The 19,318-nt window shown below is 52.9% G+C and overlaps 1 protein-coding gene across 5 annotated transcripts in view; it reads right to left on the reverse strand.

Moving 5' to 3' along the window:
- ADAMTSL2 (ADAMTS like 2) overlaps positions 1–13,551 on the reverse strand; it is a 28,106-nt gene extending 14,555 nt beyond the window's left edge. For 2 of the 5 annotated variants that reach the window (XM_053996287.1, XM_053996291.1), the window contains exons 1-11: positions 13,476–13,551; positions 11,815–11,926; positions 10,814–10,956; positions 10,169–10,244; positions 9,681–9,783; positions 7,914–8,059; positions 7,688–7,811; positions 6,632–6,712; positions 5,305–5,480; positions 4,046–4,388; positions 2,986–3,367 (exon numbers count right to left, since the gene is read on the reverse strand). In XM_053996287.1, coding sequence (XP_053852262.1) covers positions 2,986–3,367; positions 4,046–4,388; positions 5,305–5,480; positions 6,632–6,712; positions 7,688–7,811; positions 7,914–8,059; positions 9,681–9,783; positions 10,169–10,244; positions 10,814–10,956; positions 11,815–11,925 — 1,685 coding nt within the window. In that variant the 5' untranslated portion in view covers position 11,926; positions 13,476–13,551. Of the gene's footprint in view, positions 1–2,985; positions 3,368–4,045; positions 4,389–5,304; positions 5,481–6,631; positions 6,713–7,687; positions 7,812–7,913; positions 8,182–9,680; positions 9,784–10,168; positions 10,245–10,813; positions 10,957–11,814; positions 11,927–13,475 lie in introns of those variants that run through there. The other 3 variants (XM_053996290.1, XM_053996288.1, XM_053996292.1) reach the window with 3 other exon arrangements.
- Positions 13,552–19,318: the final 5,767 nt, after the last annotated feature.

The raw sequence follows: 19,318 nt of genomic DNA on the forward strand, positions 1-19,318 counted from the left end.
CCTTTTCCCAAAACAGTTCCCACAGTAGAGGAATAACCCTGACAAATGCCCACAAACACCAGAGATCAGCATCCACAGCCCCTGGCTCCCATTTCTGTGTTTTATTTTGATTTTGTTTCTAAGCAAAGGGGCAAAATCGTGGCTCCTGTTGCAGGCCCAGCCCTGGCATAGAGGGGGCCTGGATCTGTCCCAGCACACCCCAGAAAGGTTTTTAGCTGCTCCAGGAGAGGAAAAGCAGCACAAGAGCCACCAACCCATCCATCCCAGCTGGATTTGTTTCCAGAGAGGAAATAGGGCACCCCACAGTGGTGCAAGGTGCTCCTGGGTGCCTCCACCCACACTACAGTGGTTCAGTAAGAAATGAACTCCTCCACCCCCATGGACAGACTCCAGAGAGCTGAGCTTCCCTTGCTTGTTCACTGACAGGGAATGAAAATGAACAAAAAGCCACAATCCATCCCAAACTGACCTTGGGAAGGATTTGGGGGGGTCTCAAGTCCAAGCTTCTGCCCCCAGAACTAGGCTGACCCCAATACCAGCCTGGGCCCACAGGGCCTTGCCCTTTCCCAAGGATGGGAATCCCTCACTCTGCCTCACTCCAGGACAAGAGATTTTCCTTGTGTCCCATCCCTGTTTCCTCCAGCACAGATCTGGCTGTCCTCTCCAGCTCCCTTCCTCCTGGTGGGACAACTCCAGTCCCCAGAGCTCCAGCCCATGGCACAGCAAACCCCACTGGCAGTATGGGCTTTATCCCCCCTGGTGCCAGCAGGAGCCTTAATCCTGACCTCAGGGGCTGAGCTGGAGCTCCTCATCCCTCATTCCCACCCTGGAGATCCAGATTAGTGATCAGAGGTACAACAGCAACTGGGCTTGAGGAAATAAATTTAAAATTTGGGGAAGCAAAAAAGGTCTAGGAACAACCAGGCTGTGCTGACACATCCCATCCCATCCCATCCCATCCCATCCCATCCCAGCCCATCCCACCCTCTGGAAATGAGGTGCAAGTTGTTTTGTTGCCTTCTTCTCTGCCTCCCTCTTCTTTTTGTCTCCAAACAGCTGCCCCCAGTCTGCCCCCAGTCTGCCTGCACTGGTCTTTCAGCCCCCCACCAGCAAAGGATGGAGCCAGAAAGGACCTGAGCCTCTCTCAGCCTTTTGGCTGGTGCAAAACTAGTCTGGATATCAATGCTTTGATCTGAAAAGTTTGTATTTTGTTCCAGAGAGAGAGTGGGGGGAGAAGAGGGGACACAGTAGAACAAAACTGAGGGAGGAACAGGTGGAAAAAGATGTCAGTGCTGGCTGACATCCCTGAAGGGGTTCAAATCATTGTTATCAATAGCTGGGCAGCCAGGGGCAGTGCAAGGAGCTTTTTAGCACCCAGAAATCTGCACTGGAGGCACAGAGTTCTCTGATTGTCCTGTAAAAGCCAAGCTGCTCTGAGGGCTAAAGCTCCCTGCACTCCCAGGAGGTAGGAAAGCACTGCCCCCATTTCACAGCTGCTGGGGTAGAGTTTTGGGGTACAGGGCAGAAGCTGAGGGGACACAGGGGTGTGATGGGGCCCAGGGGAGCCCCAAGGGGCAGGGCAGTCCCCTCCTTGCCCCAGGGCAGGGCAGGGGGAGCTGAGGGCTCTGCCCTGTCTGTCAGAGAGGATGAAATGCTTGCTTTGGCAGCCGAAGGCAGCGCTCCCAAGCCAAGCCACGAGGAGAGATGATAGATTCAAGCCCTTGGCAACGTTTTCATGTTCTTATCATTAAGAAGCTTGTTGATCCATTTGGCTGCATGGCCATTTTCTTTAGCATGAGTGTCTTTAGCATAACGTAGTGGAAGTTGTGGGTAAATCCAGCTGACTCTAACCAGAGGGAGCATCAGCTCAGGGCTTTGCATCTCCTCAAGCTCAGCATCTTACCCTGTGTTTTACAGGTCCAGGGGGAGGCTGACAGGAGGCTGGGGTGCCGTGGGGATGCACAGTGGGACCCAAATCCACACCTGGCTCTGGGACCTGGATACTCCCAAGGCCCCAGTGTCAGCTCAAGCTGCCCAGGGAGTGCTCTGTGTGTGGCTGACCATGAAGGAGGGCTAATTGCTGGGCTAATTGCTGCTGTGAGCACTAGCCCCATCTCAGTCCCCATGTGGCCACACTGGGAATGAGTTTTGGGCTGGGAATCAAGGCTGCCCCCAGAGAGCCCTGGGACATCTCAAAAGCTGATAGATCCAGGCCTGGGGATCAGCACCTACCCCAAGACTTCCTTCCACCCTTCCCCAGAGCAAAACCTGCTGCTGTAGCTACATGAAGCCTTCCTTTACCTCCCCACTTCCACTCAAGCCAGCCATCTAAAGGAGCCCTGAGGTGGTGGTCCCAGTATCAATCTGAGCTGCTACTGCAGAATTTGGATATTCCTGACCAAGCTGTGACTCCCTGAGCTGCTTCTGCAGCTGCTGAGAAACAAATCCAGGCTGTTCCTGCAGGACCTGCAGTGGAGCTCCCGGTGGCAGGGCCATGCCTGGGAGGTGCTGGAAGCGCATTCCTGCCATCCCAAGCGAGGAGGATCATGGGTGGCACTCAACAGGGTGGGTGAAAAGGGGCCAGGACCAACTTCTGCTGCATCAGAACTTGGAGGAAGGGGCTGGGGAATGGGAGCAGGATGTCAAGAGAAGGCAAATGGAAGAGGCTTCTTCATGGCCATGGCTCTGACAAGAAGCTGTGACAGCAGAGAGCAAGGCCCCAGCTGACAAACATCAGCATGGACTTCAGCATGTCCACTGAGAGGAACATCAAGATTTCCTCTAGCCTAAATGCTCCCGTGACTTCCTGCTCCCAAACCTCTGGCCCTTCCTTCCAAATTAACTCCCAACAGAACATTTCCACCATCCCACCCCCACTTACCTCCTGCTTCCAAAGAGATGGAAACCATGCATTGAGCACAGGGCTATTACGAGTCGAGGACAGCAATAAATTGGATTTACTGTAATTAAAGGCACGTCTCCTACCTTGCTTTGTGGGTTCTGTTCCCTTGAGGGCTGCTCATGGTGACGGTGGCGTTGGGGAACGGTGTCTCTGCAGAGGTGTTGGTGGCTTTGCCATTGCTCAGCTCCATGAAGGTGCTGTTGACCGAGTAGGTCACGAGGCCATCGCTGTCCTCGTAGTCCACGTAGAGGCTGTCAATGGGTGACCCCACCGAGTTGGTCGGGTCTCCCTGGGCAAAGATGCTGTTCATGGTCATGTTGAGCAGCAGCTCCTTGGAGTCCGAGGTCTTGTCCAGCAGCTTGTCCGTGATGGCGTTCTCCAAAAGGAACTCCCTGGAGCTGAGCCTGGGCTCGGCGTCTCTGTCGTCATGGTCTGTCTGGTAAGTAGACCTGGTTACGTTTGAATCTAGATTGGAGCCAACAGGGGGGAAACCACAGTGACAACCACAAAATGCATCGAGGCTGGGAGGGAGAAGCAGCCCAGAGCAGCGGGGACGCGCCGGAGCCTGAGCAGCCACACGGGGGGCGAGAGGCAGGGGTTGGGTTCAGGGGAGGGGGAATCTCATGGGGTTCTCGAGGGTGTGCAGCTTTGGGGGGGGCTTATCCCGCTATGGTGTGGCCAGAGGGGAGCTCAGCACCCGCCAGCACTGCCCGAAGCAATAGCAGAGGTGAAAGGAAGGTGCTCTCCTGGCCCCACAGCCCATGCAGCCATGCTGGGAAGGCACTCCAGGCACTTTGGGGGTGGGATGCCCAAGGGCCTCAAATGGGGGCTTTGGAGGGGTGGGAGGTGATGGGAGACATCGTGGTGGGGAGTTTTGTGCACCCAGGGCTCCCTCCTGTTCTTGGCATGAGGCAAAGCACAGCAGGGCACCAGCGGGGAGATCTCACCCGGTGTCCACCCCCCACACGCCCCCACCAGAAACCAGAATCTGAAGGGCAAAGAGGATTTGTGAGCAGAGATGTTTTAAAGAACTTTCCGAGGTTTCCAAAACACAAACCAGCAGAACCACCAGAGGTAGAAACAGAGCGTTTCTCAACAAGAGCTCTGAGAAGCAGAACGGTGAGGCCCAAGTCTCCTCCTTACCTTGGGGTTGTTTGCCCTTCAGTTTTGGCTCACAGTCAATTGTTTCTGCTCTTTCATAGACCTCATTGGTTTCCTGACCTTTGCTCAAGTTTAAATCTTCCTCCGTGTCCTGCCTTCCAAACACCTGGTTCTCCAAGTCCATCCTTTCCCTGGAGATTTTCCCAAAATAGGTTGCATTGTGCTGGATAAAGCCCAATGGAACGTCTCCATCGAGCTCTCGGCTCTCCTCGCTCTCCGACTCAGAGAAGGTGTAGTAGATGGGCTGCAGGTTCTTTGAGTGTGGCTTCCTCAGGAGAGTGTATTCGAACGTGATGGATGGGTTCTTGCCATTTTGATTCCAGACCTAGCAAAGAAATCAAGTTATTAGCAGGCGCAGGGAATTTGTGGCACACAAAGCGTGCGATTCATCTTGCACCTGACAGTTGGGGAGCATCTATTTTGCTATTTCCAGTCTGTTTTCCTTCACAGTGCCAGCTTCTTCCTGCTGGAGCCCTGCGCCATTTTCCAAAGGTTATTTTTTTAGTGCTGCTGTGGGGATTAACCCCAGCTCAGGAGCCACAGGTCACACTTCCTCCATGGCCACTGAGTGACCAGAGGCTTGGGGCAGCCACTTCACAAGACCATCACTTGCAAAGCCACTTTTTGTGGCTTTATGAGGAGCACACCCTCCCCTGCAGCTACTACACCCCACTGGGGCTGGGGACTCCCAGCTGAGACAGCCTCATAGTGGTGTAATGCTTTTTAAGCACCCAAGCAACCATCCCTTCTCCTTCCAGAGGAGCCTGGGGCTACATGGAAGATATCAGGAGTTGGACTCTGGCTGGCTGCCCAGAAGAAAATTAAGGGACTTTTCTCCAAATACCTGGTTTTACATGGTTTGCTTTTGAGAAAGAATTGGGGTTTAAGGTTTATGCACTTGTCTAAGCTCTCTGGCTCGGTTTCTTATTTTTGCTTTTCCTGCCAGGTAACTCGAATAAAAATGCCAAGGAGCAGAGGAGAAATCCCCTCACAGTGCCTGAGGCATCTTCTCCCTGCAGAGAGGAGTCACCAAGCCCACACTGACCACTCACAGCCCTGCCTGAATCCAAGAGCACTGACACAAGTAAAATAGGGTTGGGTAAGGAACTGGGCAGAGTCACTGCTCCCATCCCCTCCTTGTGTGAAACCATGGCAGGACTCTGCTCCTAAGGTCACCCCTTCCTCAATCCAAGGTGGATTTTCTCTTCCCCACCATAAGAACATGAGAAGTCAAAGCTCACCATTATGTTGAGCCCTTGATTTGTGGGTCCCTGGGCAACGATGTACTCGATCCCGGTCTCGTACACGTCCATGGGCCGGCGGTACTTGAACACCGTGCCTGCAATGTTGAAGTTCTTTGGACTGTCCACTTTATAGTTCCCGTTGAAGAAATAGTACCCAGCTTCATCAGCCACAGCTTCAAAGGAGAGAGAACAGTCAGTGCCGTCACATACAAGGGCAAAGCTCTGGATGCTGCCCCTGGTGTGTTCAGGGAGTAAAATCAGTGCCACAGCCATAAAAAAAGAGATTGCCCTACATGGCAATGCATTGGTCACCTGTTTGCAGCACTCACCATGTGAGGACGTGCCCAGAGTTCTGGGCCACATGTCCCTCCACATTGCAAACCCCTGGGAATGTGGCTCACACTCGCCCCTGTCTCCTGTCACCCCCTTGGCACCAGCCCAGCAGGAACACTGAACAGTCCCAGCTCTGCAGAGAGCACTGGCAGGTGGCCAAGGGCAGGAGCTGCCTCCTTGGGAGCTGATGCCCCCTGAGCCAGCAGTGGCCCAAGACAGGTCGCCCTGAGCCAGCCCAGGAACCGGTAACCACGTCAAGGCTTTTTCACCCATTGAATCCTCCTAGAATGGTTTGCATTGGAAGGGACCCTGGAGCTCATCTCATCCTGCCATGGGCCAGGACACCTTCCAGTGGACCAGGCTACTCAAAATCCCAAACAGCCTGGCCTTGAACACTTCCAGGGAAGTGACAGCTGCCTTCCAAAGGCCATGAGCCTCTGAGGCAGCAAATGTGCTTCTCTTTGGCAAGTCTGGATTTTTCCACACTGCTCCTGAGCAGCTCTGTCACCTCCCCCGTGAGATGGGAGTGTGGTCACCAACAGTTCAGCAAGGCCACATGTGGGTCACATCCCCTTGGTGCTGTTGTCACCGCACATGCCCCAGGCAGGGGAAGGTTAAGGGGATCACCAGAGAGGTGAAGTCACTTGGCCATCCGTGATCCAGCACCAGGGTGTCTGTCACACCCCGCTGAAATCCCAGTAATATTCACCAACATTTTCTGCTTTAAAGCAATCAAAGTGTTGACAAACACAGCCCAGGTGCTCGGACTGCAGAGAGGAGCAACACCCTGGCTTGGACAACACGGATGGATTTACGTTGCCTACGGATTTAACTCATGTCTGCAGCAAACAGACTCGCTGATCCTTGTGGGTCCCTTCCAACTCAGGATATTCTGTGATTCTATGACAAAACTACATCCAGCTCTGCATTGGAAAAAGCATTAGCCAGCATAGGCATGCATCCTAGGGAAGTACCAAGAGGTTATACACACCCAGAACATCTGCAGACTTTTTCCGTTCCACGATCTGGATATCCCTCGCTCCGGCGGGAATGTGCGTTACCAGGGAATAGCCTACGGGAAACTCCGGATTAATGAGAGGATCTTTGTAACCGGTGATCTGAACCAAACCCTCCTCAGGCACAGCTGCAACCTAGCCAACACGCTGGCCTGGACCCACATTTTTAATGAGCTGTGGATTAAAAAAGCCCCAACCCTTTGTGTTTTAGGCTGCAAACAGGAGTTTATCGGTAACAGAAAATAAAAATGTACGAATTGTGTCCTGGTTTATGGAGGAAAAGCACAGCCAATTGGGGGGAAAGGATTCAGTTCTTACATGCACAAATATCATGTTTATCTAAACTGGTGTAAGAAAATACATCTGCAGATGGTTTTATCAGCTAGAGAAGCTGTTGTGTGGTTCAGTATTGATCCCTGTGTTAGCCAGCATTCCCAAAACCCCAGCAGGAGATGGGAGCTGGTTTCTCCTCTGACTCCCCTTTGCCTAGCACCAGACAAGAGATGGGACAGGACAAGTCCTCCCACAGCACTGAAGTTCCTGCAGTTTGCTCCATCTCAGAGAGCATTAATCATAATTCCTGAATTAGATTGTTATATTTAGGACGTGTAGGTTCGGCTGCTTTACATCACACTGATTTTTGAAATCCTGGTCTTTCAAGATATTGTAGCTTCCTGTTATTACAAGTCGTTTATTTCTAGTCTTACTGGGTCATGAGTGTCCTGTTTTTGGCTAAATGACTAAAGAAGACTAAAATAGATACCAGCCTCTTGCATAACCCTTTTGCACCACTCATCATCAGAAACCAGAGACAAACGCCATGCAAAAATTTCCTGTTTTGGTTTGTTTTGTTTTTTTTTTTTAAAGAAGATTTTGTCTGCCCAAACTCACAAGCGGCATTAACACGCATAGAACACATGGGAAAAACTGAAACTGGGCAGTTGGTAAGACCTGAAAGCAATTTACCAAAAAAATTAGTCCATTTTAAACCCAGCCCTCTCAACTCAAGCCCTCAGTCCCCAAAGCCTTACCAAGATGAGAATTTCCTTTCCGGTAACTGCCGGTTACGTGGGTGCAGCTGCTCCCATCTCCTTGGCAAACTCCACATTTATCCAAGGTGTGGGTGGAAAAGAGAATGCCATCACAGCCAATGGGCTAAAAAATGCACAGACAGAGCGCTGAGGGTCAGGCAAACGTCGCACCCATTGCGATTCTCTGAATGCTACTAACAATATTTTTGCTATAATGTTTAACAACCTCACATTTTCCAGACACGCAAACCCCTCGGAAATCCGTGTATTTGCAGGATGTTCCATCCCTGGCCTGAACCATTAACTGTCTCTGACCATCCACAGTGGTGCAATGAAGGTCACAGGGCTTGCTAGAAATGTGAACATAGTCATCTAAGGGGAAAGGATATAAAGAGAGATTCAAAAACAGCAGAAACACCACAACTTTCATCCTACCCAAGCCAGTGAATCTCTGCCAAGCTAAACAGCAGCAGCACAACTGCAGAGCAGTGAGAGTTCAGAAGTGGCCATCTCTTGTGTTTCAGGATAGGCAGGAGATGGCATTTGGACAGTGTGACAGCCTTTGCACAGCCTGGCAGGAAGAGATGCCCGAGGGATGCCAGGGGCATCAGCAGCACCAGCCCAGGGCAGGCACTGAGGCAGCAGCAAGGACTTGTACATTACACAAAAGCATGTTCACTTAGCAGCACTTGATACACGAGTTAAATTTACACATATATTGTTGGAAATACACATGTAAGACTAGATTCAAAACCACAGCAACTCAGAGCATTTCTTGATCTATAACTTTTCCATAAACATTCACCCAAGATGGACTTAATTCACCCTTTGCTTTCTGCAGACAACAACTGGCTGGCAGCACCCACCAGCACAGTAATCTCACATTTTATAATATCCATAGGAAGCAGATGACAAAATCACATTTGACCAGAACCCCGAGGCCAAGTGTTTGTCTCCACCAACTCCTGAGCAATCAGAGACCCACTGGCCCCCACACCCAAGCAAGGCAGCATCAGTGTCAAAATATTCTGCTGCAAATCCCCCAGGATTCACAGGAACGCCTGCTCAAGCACAAAACAACTCCTGCAATATCTCTGCTGAGTCAGCTTGAACAGCAAATGTGTTTGAGGAAAGTGTCACCTTCAAGGGACAAAAGCCACCAAGGAGAAATAGCTCAGGGACCAAGTTTTACCTCGCTGACCCTGCCAAGGCTGGAGACCCAGGGGTTTGGTACACACGGAAATTGATTTGATGGAGATAATTGTTCTTGGGTATCTACAGAGACCCCTAAAACAAAGTTGCAGTAGATCCCATCTCTATTTTTAGGCACTCAAATTAATCTGAAGATGAATCTGATCCCATCTCTATTTTTAAGGTATCCAAGTGAATCTGAAGAACCTGAGCTCAGGAGCCTCCTCAGGAGAAGGGTCCTGGCTTCCCAGCAGCTCTAAAGCTCATCCATGGCTTGTGTTTAATGCTTGATTTTGATGGGAGTTCAGAGTCTAAAAGTTCAATAAAACCTCAGTTTCTGAGTCCCAAGTTGTTTCTGCAGCTCTTGCTCACCCCAGATGACCAAAGTGACCGGCTGCATCTCGGTGACATTTGACAGAGGACACAGAGGGCGTGGGAGAGACCAAATATCACTGAAAACAGCCGAGCCAGCAATAGCCCTGGCTCAAAGGACACTTGTCTGGGTGAGCCCAACTGTCCCTGCCAGCACAGCCCATCACCCCCTGCTCTCACATCCTCCTGCAGCCTCTGGTCCCTGGGAGCTGTGACCAACACAGGCTACAGACATGAATTCATGTTGTTATTTAATTTTCAAGCTACCCTGCAGCTGCCAAACAAGCCTTTGAACTCGGGAGACAGCTGATTGTGCCTCCGAAAAACCACTTTAAAACAGCAGAGGAGGAACCTTCCTGCGGGCTGCAGCATCATAACTATCAAAATATTTGGCTGAGCATTATGAAACACACAAAGAATGTCTTGTTACCAGGATATAAAGGTTTCCATTGATACGTCCTGCCATTATACACATGGGAGTTAAACGATGAGCACTGCTCCTCTCGAAAGCTCCTTCCGTTCACAGGGCACTCCTAGAATGGGATACATTAACATCCTGACGGAAACAAAGTGCGGGAAAGGTTTCTGGCACATCACCACCAGCTGCAAGGAGTGTTTCCATCACCTTCCCCAGCCAGGCCACATCCTCCTCCTCCTCCTCTCCTCCTCCTCCTCTTCCTCCCCCCACTGCAGAAACCCCCCAGGAATTGTTGCCAGAGGCACTCTCTGGTTTTTATGGCAAAATGCCCAAAGCCCAGACAGTGGTGCTGGGCACCAAAGAAGGGAACCCCCAGCTGCTTGGAGGGGCAACAGGGTGACAGCTACAGGACAAATGGTGTCCCCTCTCCAAGGGACCCAGAAATGCCATACATGACCTTGCACACCGAGTGCTCCCAACAAGACAAAGGATATCCTTACTTGGACTTTGCAGAGCTGGTATCTTTTGGATGTTCCAGTGCAAGTTTTATTAGCCAGCCCACTCACTGACTTCCTTCTGAATAAGGAAATGGTGGTTAGATGGGGGGCAGAAATCAGTTTCCCTTGTTTAAATATATTTGCTCTCTGTAAGGTCAGTGTCCAACACAGCAGAGCCACACAGAGATCTGTCATTGTCCCTGGAGCTGGCAGCAAAGGTGTCTGTGGCTTTGTCACCTGCATCACCAACTATTCCAGGAGGTGTCACGGGGTGAGGGCCTGGGGACAAGGTTTACAAAGTGGCTTTTGGCAACCACACTGCCCAGAGAGGGCAGAGCCAGGCACAAGGCAGATGGAATCAGTGGGTCCCCAACCAGCCGTGCACCAGGGGCTGCTGTGCCCCAAAGCCCGGAGAACAGGCTCAGTCTGTGCCTGCTGCCCCTCTGCACCAAGCCCTGCTGGAGAAACTGCAGGGCCAGCACGGAAATCACTCAGCTGGTGCTGCTGGCAGCGATGCCCAAAGCTCAGGAAATCCCCTCCTGCTCCAGCAGGGTTTGCCCAGACACGTTTCCATCAGTGCTTCTCTCTGAGTGCTGACCTTTGGGGTCAGCCAGCTGCAGAGCCCCTCCCCAGCCCGTGGTGCTGTACCTCTGCCTCAGGCAGTGCCTCTCCTGCGATTTGACACCTCCCCCACAGGTCCTGGTGCACGCTGTCCACTTGGTCCACTCTCCCCACCAGTAAGCAGTGACATCTGACCCCTCCTCCAGGCTGTTGGACGTCTGTGCCAGGTCCTGCTCGGAGCACGGGGGAAGGAAGAGTTGCAGGAGTCACATCCAAACCTCAGAGCCTGCGTGGGGACACTGAGGGCACCCCTCCCCTCCCAGCCTGCCCCACTCGACCCAGGCATTGCCTTCTCCAGTTGAGGTCAAGCCTGAGGTTTCCATCCCTGCATTCTTGCAATTGTGTTTTCATTACAAAATTGGAATGAAGTGGCAATATTTGGGATTCCTCAGGAAAGGAAATTCTCATTGTTTTGCTCAGTTGGCAAAACCGAGCTCCCATACAACCCTAAACTCTCCGAGACTCTTGGTGCTCTCTGACTCTTGCTCCACAGAGAATTCGGGGAGCTGCAGAGCCAGCTGCAGCTGAAAGCTCTACTGGAAGCTTCAACAAACCCTTGCAAAACCCCTCTGCAGCAGGAGAGCAGGTCAGTGGGTGCCAGGGGGTGCCAGCAGGGTGGAGGAGCCTGTGTGCTCTCTTTGCAAGCACAGGTTTGTCACTTCAGGGGGGTCCCTGGCACCCCCACCTCCCACCCCTTGTTGTAACCACGCATCAGAGGGCAGAGGAACTGCAAATATTGCACACAAAATAAATGAAAGCTCAGCCACTGCAGGGAGCAAGGAGTGATGCTCACCCAAGGGCAGGACATGGCCCTTCAGAGTCCTTGAAATGCTCTGTGAATGCTCTTAGCCATGGTGGGTACAACTTAGGTCAAGCCCAGACTAAAGAGTGAAGGCAAGTCAGAAGTCCTCACAATTTTTGGAGATGTGGTGCATGCACAGAGCAGCTCTGCGAGCCCAGGGGGTTCCCATCCCAGACACCAGAGCATTTTAAAGCCCAGAGAGCCCCCAAAAACCTGATAGCCTTACCTGAGCTATGACAAAGACAACGTTGCCCACAAGAAGAAGGGCCAGGGTGCCTTTCAGCTGCAGCTGAGCACTGACAGAGATGCTGCTCCACCTCCACTTGGATATCTTCATCCTAGAAAGCAACCAAACGCTGCACTGAGCACAACTCCTACCCAGCCCCATGCCCAGCAGCAGGACCTGCTCTTGGTACCAGAGCTCTGCTCCAGCATTCCCGCTCAGCTCGGTGACACCGACCACCAGCGACTGCAGGGACCTGAGCCTGAAGTTTTATTTAATTAATAGCAGCACGAACGTGGTACAGGTTCACTTCCCAGCTCGGTTTCTATCTGTCAGACCACAACTTTGCACTGGTTTCCAGTGGCTGCACCTGACACTGCTCCAAGCCTGCCTTGGAAGAGAGCCTGGCTTACACCGAAGCACAGTGAGTAGCCAGAAGAGTTCCTGGATCTATAAAAGCAGTGCATTTAAATATCCCCATTTACAGGACTGCTCCTGGAAGAATGAGATGAAAGGCTTCAAAAACAACAAAAAAAAAATGCAATTAACAGGCATTATTGCTCCTTTTTTTCATTTATTCCACTCCAATTCCCCTCGGTTCCCAGGGAAGATGCCTGTTCTTATAGAAAAGACTCGACCCACAATTAAAGAGCAGAAATGAAGTATCCCAAGTGTCAGCCTTTCATCTCTTTCTCCATCTGCCTCATGAAAGAGAGTAACCCAGAATGGCATTTTCTTAAATAAAACCCAGCTCAAAACCACAATACGTTTTATTGTGAACCTCCCTGCAAGAGCCAGAAAGGAGCAGGTTTCAGGAAATCATGCTTCCAGGCAATCAAAGCAGCTCATGTCTGTGAGGAAAAAGAAAGAAAAAATATCCTCCCCTAAGCTAATTTCCCTTGAAAAGCAGCTAGACACTATCTTTGGGAAAGCAGGGGGGTGGGAGAGGTGCTGCTCCTGTGGAGAGAGGGCAGGACTGCAGACCTGCAATATAAAGAGCTTCTTTCCTACTCATTTTAGTTTGTTTTTTTTTTTTTTTTTTTTTTTTTTCCTCCTTGCAAAGGTTTTTGTAGCGGTTTTGAAATCGCGGGATTGCCGGCAACACCAGCCCCGCTTTGCTGTCTGGCTTAGAAAAATTACCAGAGGGCTTCCAGGTCGCCAAATCCGTTCTGCAATCGCCCTGGGGGAGAGGTCCAGCATGCTAAAGAGACTTTCCAAGAGGCAGATCCATTGATTAATGGGAGCCCAGAGCGCTTGGCCGGGGATCCCGTGGACAGGTGGCTGAGCCTTGCCTTACACTTGGTTCTCATTAAAGCTCCCAGACACTCCTGACTCGGAGCCAATACCAGAGCGCGCTCGGAGTTTATCCTACAGGCGCTCGGAGCTGCGTGGTTAAATGAAGGGAAAATTAAGAAAGAGGGGGGAGGGATGTCGGCGAGCAGCATCGCGGAGCCGGTACCGGGGCAGCCGCGCACGGGCGGCGGGAGGGCGATGCGCGGCGGGGATGCCGAGCCGGGATGCGGGGCTCCATCTCCGCGGAGCGGGCAGCGGGCAAGGCTCCGGCGGGGCGCGACCCCCGCGGGGCCGGGATGGGACTGACGGGACAGGACGGGACAGGACGGGACAGGACGGGACAGGACGGGACAGGACGGGACGGGCCGTACCTGGCGGCGGCAGGGCCGGGCAGGACGATGCTCCGGGGCCGGGCGGGAGCGGCGGCGGCGGCGCGGAGCGGAGCAGCGGCGGCCCCAGACGCTCCCTCCCTCCTTCTCCCTCTCCGACTTCAAAGGGCAGCCAAAAGCGCCGGGGCTTCCAGCGAGGAGGAGCCGCCGCAGTGGCTCCCCCCCAGCCCGCGCCGGCCGCTCTTATAGCGGCGACGGGGGGGGAGGCAGGGGGGGAGAGCGGGCGGAATTCACACCTCTCGGCCCGGGATGCCCCCACCCCGGTTAACCCCTCGCCTCCCCCGGCGCCGGCCCGCGGCCGCCAGCCGGTTTCCTGAGGCGAGACCGGGGGGGCACAGGCGGGGAGAGCCCGCACCGCACGCATGCGTTCCCGCTGGTCCACGCAGCGCCGGGCCCCGGGAAGCCCCGGGAGGATGCTGCGCTCCCCCTCCCCGGGGACCCTCCGGAGGATGCTCCGCTTTCCCACCCCCAGGGAGGATGCTCGGCTGTCCCCCCTCCCCGGGCACTCCCCGGGAGGATGCGCCGCTCCCCTCCTCGGGCGGCAGAACGGTACCTGCTGCCCCTACCCCTCCGCCCGCCCTATCATCGCAGGTCACCAAAAAACTCCCGGCACCTCCACGGGCATTGTGCAGCCACATCCTGCCTCTGGCATGGCCGGGGGGATGGCTGGATACGGTCTGCCAGGTTTTCATTTCGCTTGCTGCTGGAAAATGAACCAAATCCTCAAGGTCCCGTGGTTTTGGTGCCGTTTGGTAAAGCTCAGTGCCAGTCTTGCTGCTTGAGACAGTTCTGTGCCATGGAGAAAACGGGGTCAGAAAATTGGTTTGGGATGTGTCAAAAGCCATTTTTGATGGAGACAAACACCCTGGCTCGGCAACAGCCATGCACAGGTTGTGTCTGATCTGTGCTTGTGTGTCTGGGAGAAAAACCTGTGGGGAAGAAGGCCACAGCTACAGGGCGTGCAACCTAGATTTGATGTATGATCTATCTGTCTGTGTTCTGAGGTCTGTACATGTCAAATGCAGTGACACTCATTCCTGTGCATTCCTCAGCACATCCCAGGAGCTCTGAGCAGCCCACCTGAACAATTCCTACATCCCACCAGACATGCTTCAGCTCCAGCCTTTCCTCCTTCCCTCCCTGTGCAGGGCAAGACCAGTGCTCCCAGCAGGGCACTGCACTAAGGCCAGCACTACAGGTTGTCCCTCTGGCTGCTCCTGGACTTTGAGGGCAGCATTCAGCCCTGTCACCATTTGCCACAGGCCAGGGGCACCCATCTGCAGGGCCCTGAGGTGACTGTGCCCCCACCATGGGCACAGTTTGCTGCACAGCTCCCAGTACCCTGCAGAAATCACAGCATTGTTAATTTGGACCCAGTCCTCCAAGGGATGTCTGTGTGACAGAGAATCCATCCCAAAAAAATTACATGGGAAATGAAGTCTCCTTTTCTGTTTGGCTAAATGTCTGCCAGCCTGTTCTAATTTACCCAGCCAGGTTGATTTGCAACTTTCAATTTTCCATCGGTTGGCTGTGACCAGGACACTGGGAAAATTTAGCACTTGAGTTCACCCAACTCCTGCATTTCAAAATATCCCAGCCCGAGACATGCAGGAGAAAACCCTTTCCGTTTTGGAACAACCAGGAGGGAAAAGTCTGAACACGAGAGGTTTTAAAAGCATCGAATTATTTCACATTGAAAACGCCAGAGCAGCCTGGGTCCCTGCGAGCCCCAGCATCCCCCAGCCCTGGGGATGGGCAGGAGGTGCCACCCCAGGAGATGCCATCCCTGGGTGACCTCACACCCCGTCCCTCTGCAGGGATGCCCTAGGCTGGAGGAGGAATGCCAGAGGGTAGGAATGCTGATCTGGGGGAGCCGGCAGCAGGCGAGACACATTCAGTCTGTGCTTCACCAAAAGTTCATCAAAGCCAAAGGATTTTTTTTTTTTTAATATACTATTTTATTTTATTTTATTTTTTTTATGAAACAGTTGAGATGACTCAGCGGTTTCTGACGCAATCCCCGTTTCATCGGAAAATTCCTAACCAGCTCCTAGTGGCAACTGATTGCTCCCATAAATCACAGTGTTATCCCTGGCCGCGGCAGCACGGCTCACACAGCCCCGGCCCGGCCCCGTGAAATCAGCAGGAGCGATGCCATCGCCTCGATGGGAGCACAACCAGCCCCGAGAACAAACTGCAGCAGAGATCCAAAACACGAGTTTCGCATCAGCCAAACCCCGCAGCTTCAACTCCTGCCACCCTAAAATCCCCAGGGACAGCAGTGTCCCCAAAGCCCCGGGGCTGTGGGTGCTGCTGCTGCAGGTACAGCATTAATCACGGCTGGCCAGGCTCAGACAACAGCGGGTTTCATCTCCCAGTTTTTGGCAGGAGCACTAGAAATGATTTGCAGATGTTATTTACTGCTTTTGGGCTCGCAGTAAATTGAGACAAGATGCACCTGCATGGAGAGCGAGAGCCTTTCCCACCCGGGACGGTCACTGAGGGCTCGTGTTGGACTTTCCCAGGGAAATTTAGGATTTGGATGAGAGTCCCTTATCCAGCTCTGCTCTCTGCATCCCGCACTTGGGCGAGGCAGCGCAGCAATCCCTGTGCTGGGCATTCACCTCCCGCCACTGCCCCGGACACGGTGGACGTTTGCCCCAACAGCCACCCCGAGGGACATGGGACACAGAGCAGCCCTGCCCCAGGAGGCTGCCAGGCTTTTCCACCCCAAACCGATGTCGTGCAGAATTCAGAGTGCAAAAAAAAACCCCAAAGCAGCGACAGACACTCCAAAATAACCTTGTCCATTCGGGGGAGCGCTGCCGGCGGCTGGCTGCTGGTTTGGCCGGAGAAGTGCCTGTGGAGGAAAGGAGTTTCCTTGGCTGAAAGGAGTTCAACAGAGCACTGGGCTGGGCACTGGTGCTGCTGGCAGGAGCCAGGGATGCTCAGCTGAGCAGAGAAACTCGGGGTTCTGCAGGATCAGGACCGAGGGAGGGCTGGGGGATCCCTTTGCTGGGGCAGTTTCACTGGGGCAGAGGGACCTCCCTCCTCGGCCTGGAGCAGGGAGTGACAGCCAGCTCTGATCCAGGCAGGACACGTTGACCTCCTCCCTGTGCTTCCCATGGCAGGACATTTCTGTATCCTGACCCAAGCACCAGCCTTGGACCTGCTGGAGCTGACACCCAGCACCCCTGCGCCCCAAGCACACCCCTGGTACCACGGAACCTGCTCTTGGTGAGCCAGGCACATGGATATGGAGCTCCAGCACCGCTTTCCCAGCCAGACCAGCCCTTTCCTGGCTCAGCCCTTGCACTGGCACAGCAGATGGGATGGCTCTGCTGTAGCCAGCCCCCCAAAAATGCCTGCCCAGGTCCAGGAGTGTGAGCGTGGTCAGGAGTCTGTTGGCCCAGGGACCCCCAGCAGCTCCATCTTCCCTCAGGGATGATTGGTTTTCCTCCTTTTTCATCCTGACTGCAGAAGTGATGCTTTTATTTGACACTTCTGCAGTTATTTCCAGGCCAGACTGGTGTGGCACGGGCAGATTCAAGCTGTCCCCTGAGCGTGTGAGGTCCCTGCATGACCAGAAATTCACCAAGGGGATCAAAGCCCCCCCAAAAGCCCCTGGCAGCCAAGAGCTGCAGCTGTGGCCCACCACTGGGTAAGTAAAACAAGCAAGAGGAGACCAAAAGAAGTGTTCTTTAGAGGCAGAAGTGTTCTTTAGTCCCTTGCAGAGTGACCTGCGGCGCAGTGTTGGGCAAGGCAGCTCATCCCTGCGTGTCCCCACGCTCTGGGCATGGGGCTGATTTATGTCATCTTGGCGTGAGGGTTTGCAATATGTTGAGTCAAACTGAACCAGCCAAAGCCACCGAGCTGCTCCCACCATCAGATTCCTGTGAAAAATCTCTCTGGGCAATTTGAAAGCCACAAGCGACCGCAGTGACCCCAGGTATGGTCGTGGCTGTAGAGTTTCAATGGTTTCAAGAACCTCTTTTTTCTGTGCAGACTTCAGTCTTACCTGTCCCCAAGGGTTGCACATTCCTGCAAGAACCTGGAGGAGCTTCCAGGCGAGTCAAGCTCTGTTAGAAATTTTAGCTGTTCAAAGATTGAAGGGGAAAAAAAGTACAGAGGCTTTTCTTTGAATGGAATGAGTCTGACATGGAAGTTGAGCAGTATTGTGCTGAGGGCCATCAGCTATGCAGCCCTGCCAACCACAGGCATTCAAAATCCGTGAGTCAGACTCCCCAAAAACCCTAAGACTGGTTTCATTCCCTTTTTGGATTTTGAGCCTTGAAGCGTCACAGCTCCAAGCGTTTCTCTGCAGAAAATGACATTTTTTTGACCAACAGGGTGAGAGCTGAGACCCTCAACGTCGTTACTGGGCTCCAGGAGTTATGACTGTAAAAAAAAAAAAAACATTAAACACCATGAAATGAGCAATAAACCCCTGCACTGCCTCCATGAATTTGGCAGTGGGGGGCCACCCCAGGACATCCCAAAGGTAGGAGCGATGGAAAACTGGTGACAAGAAATCAGATGTCCTTATCATTAATGGTGACATGCTTGTCATGGGCCATGACAGGGCTGAGAGGAAAGGGAAGAGTGAAAAAACCCTAAAGAAAACAGCAGCAGGAATACCTGTGAGCAATATGCATAATAGGTTTATTCAACAGGGAGACAGGAAGGGGGATTTTTTTTTTTTTTTTTAAGGGTAAGTATTCAGTTAAAGCTGCCTCAAATGGGGCCAGGCCTTAGGGAGAATGGGTATTTTAAGTGGCAATTTATTCCACTAATAAAATGAGGAGGATGCAGGTGCTTTGGCAGGGCTGGGCCTGGGTGATCAGAGCTGGGGCTGCAGCAGTGGCCGAGCAGGGCTCTGGCACAGCTGGTGGCTCTGCCTTTATGGGGCTCCTTTCCCTGGTGCCAGGGCCGTGTCTGGGTTCCAGCTGGCCAGAAAGTGTTCCCCACATCAGGATCTCACCTCCAGCCCTGATCAGAGGCAGCAGTGGGTGGGGAGAGGTGTTTTATCCAGGTGCTGCTGCCATCCCTTCTCCAGCTAGGCAGGAAAGGGCTCGTGCCCGTGGGCTGCTCCACTCCTGCACCAGGTTCTTCCACACTCAGGAGGATTCTTGATCAAAAAAAAGGCAGGAAATCTTCACAAACTGGATGGTGCCATGCTGGTCATATTGCTCAGGGCTCCTCAGGGCTCTGCCACATCAACCTGCTGAGACCAGGCCACCATCCAGCCTCTCACCATCAGGGTGCACCAGCTGAAGGGTTGTGGGGATGAAAAATTAAACTCTGAAGTAATGGGAGCGGTAAAAAAAAACACTTTGTTTTTGTTTGCAGTCCTTCAAACTGCAAACCCAGGTGGAACTGCAGCTTCACTCTTTGTTTTTGGGTCATTATCACCAGTATTTCCAGCCTGGCAGTGGCTGGTGACACTCAACAGAGCTGGTTTCAATTCTGACCCAGTCTACACCACAGGCAGATGAAAAATCATCCCATACTTACCCCAAGGAGAAAATGCTCTCAGTGCTCTCAGCTGGCACAGCCCCCTCAGCCCCTGTTCCAACATCCACTGCTCTCAAACCATCACCCTCATATTAAAAATAAAACAAAACTCTCTGTGTCTCTTTCCTCCACTGCAACGTCTGAGCTGAAAGGGTAGAAGTGCTTGCAGAAAGCCATGGTTAATGTTACCCTGGAAGGATCCAGGACAGCATACCAGAACCTGGGTTTGGCATCTGGGAGCCACTTTTCAGCCATATATATCACCGTTCCTGCATGCACGCCGATCCACACGAAATTAGCCCTGTGGAATG

This window comes from Vidua macroura, chromosome 21 (assembly GCF_024509145.1).
Source record: "Vidua macroura isolate BioBank_ID:100142 chromosome 21, ASM2450914v1, whole genome shotgun sequence".
Classification (NCBI taxonomy): domain Eukaryota; kingdom Metazoa; phylum Chordata; class Aves; order Passeriformes; family Viduidae; genus Vidua; species Vidua macroura.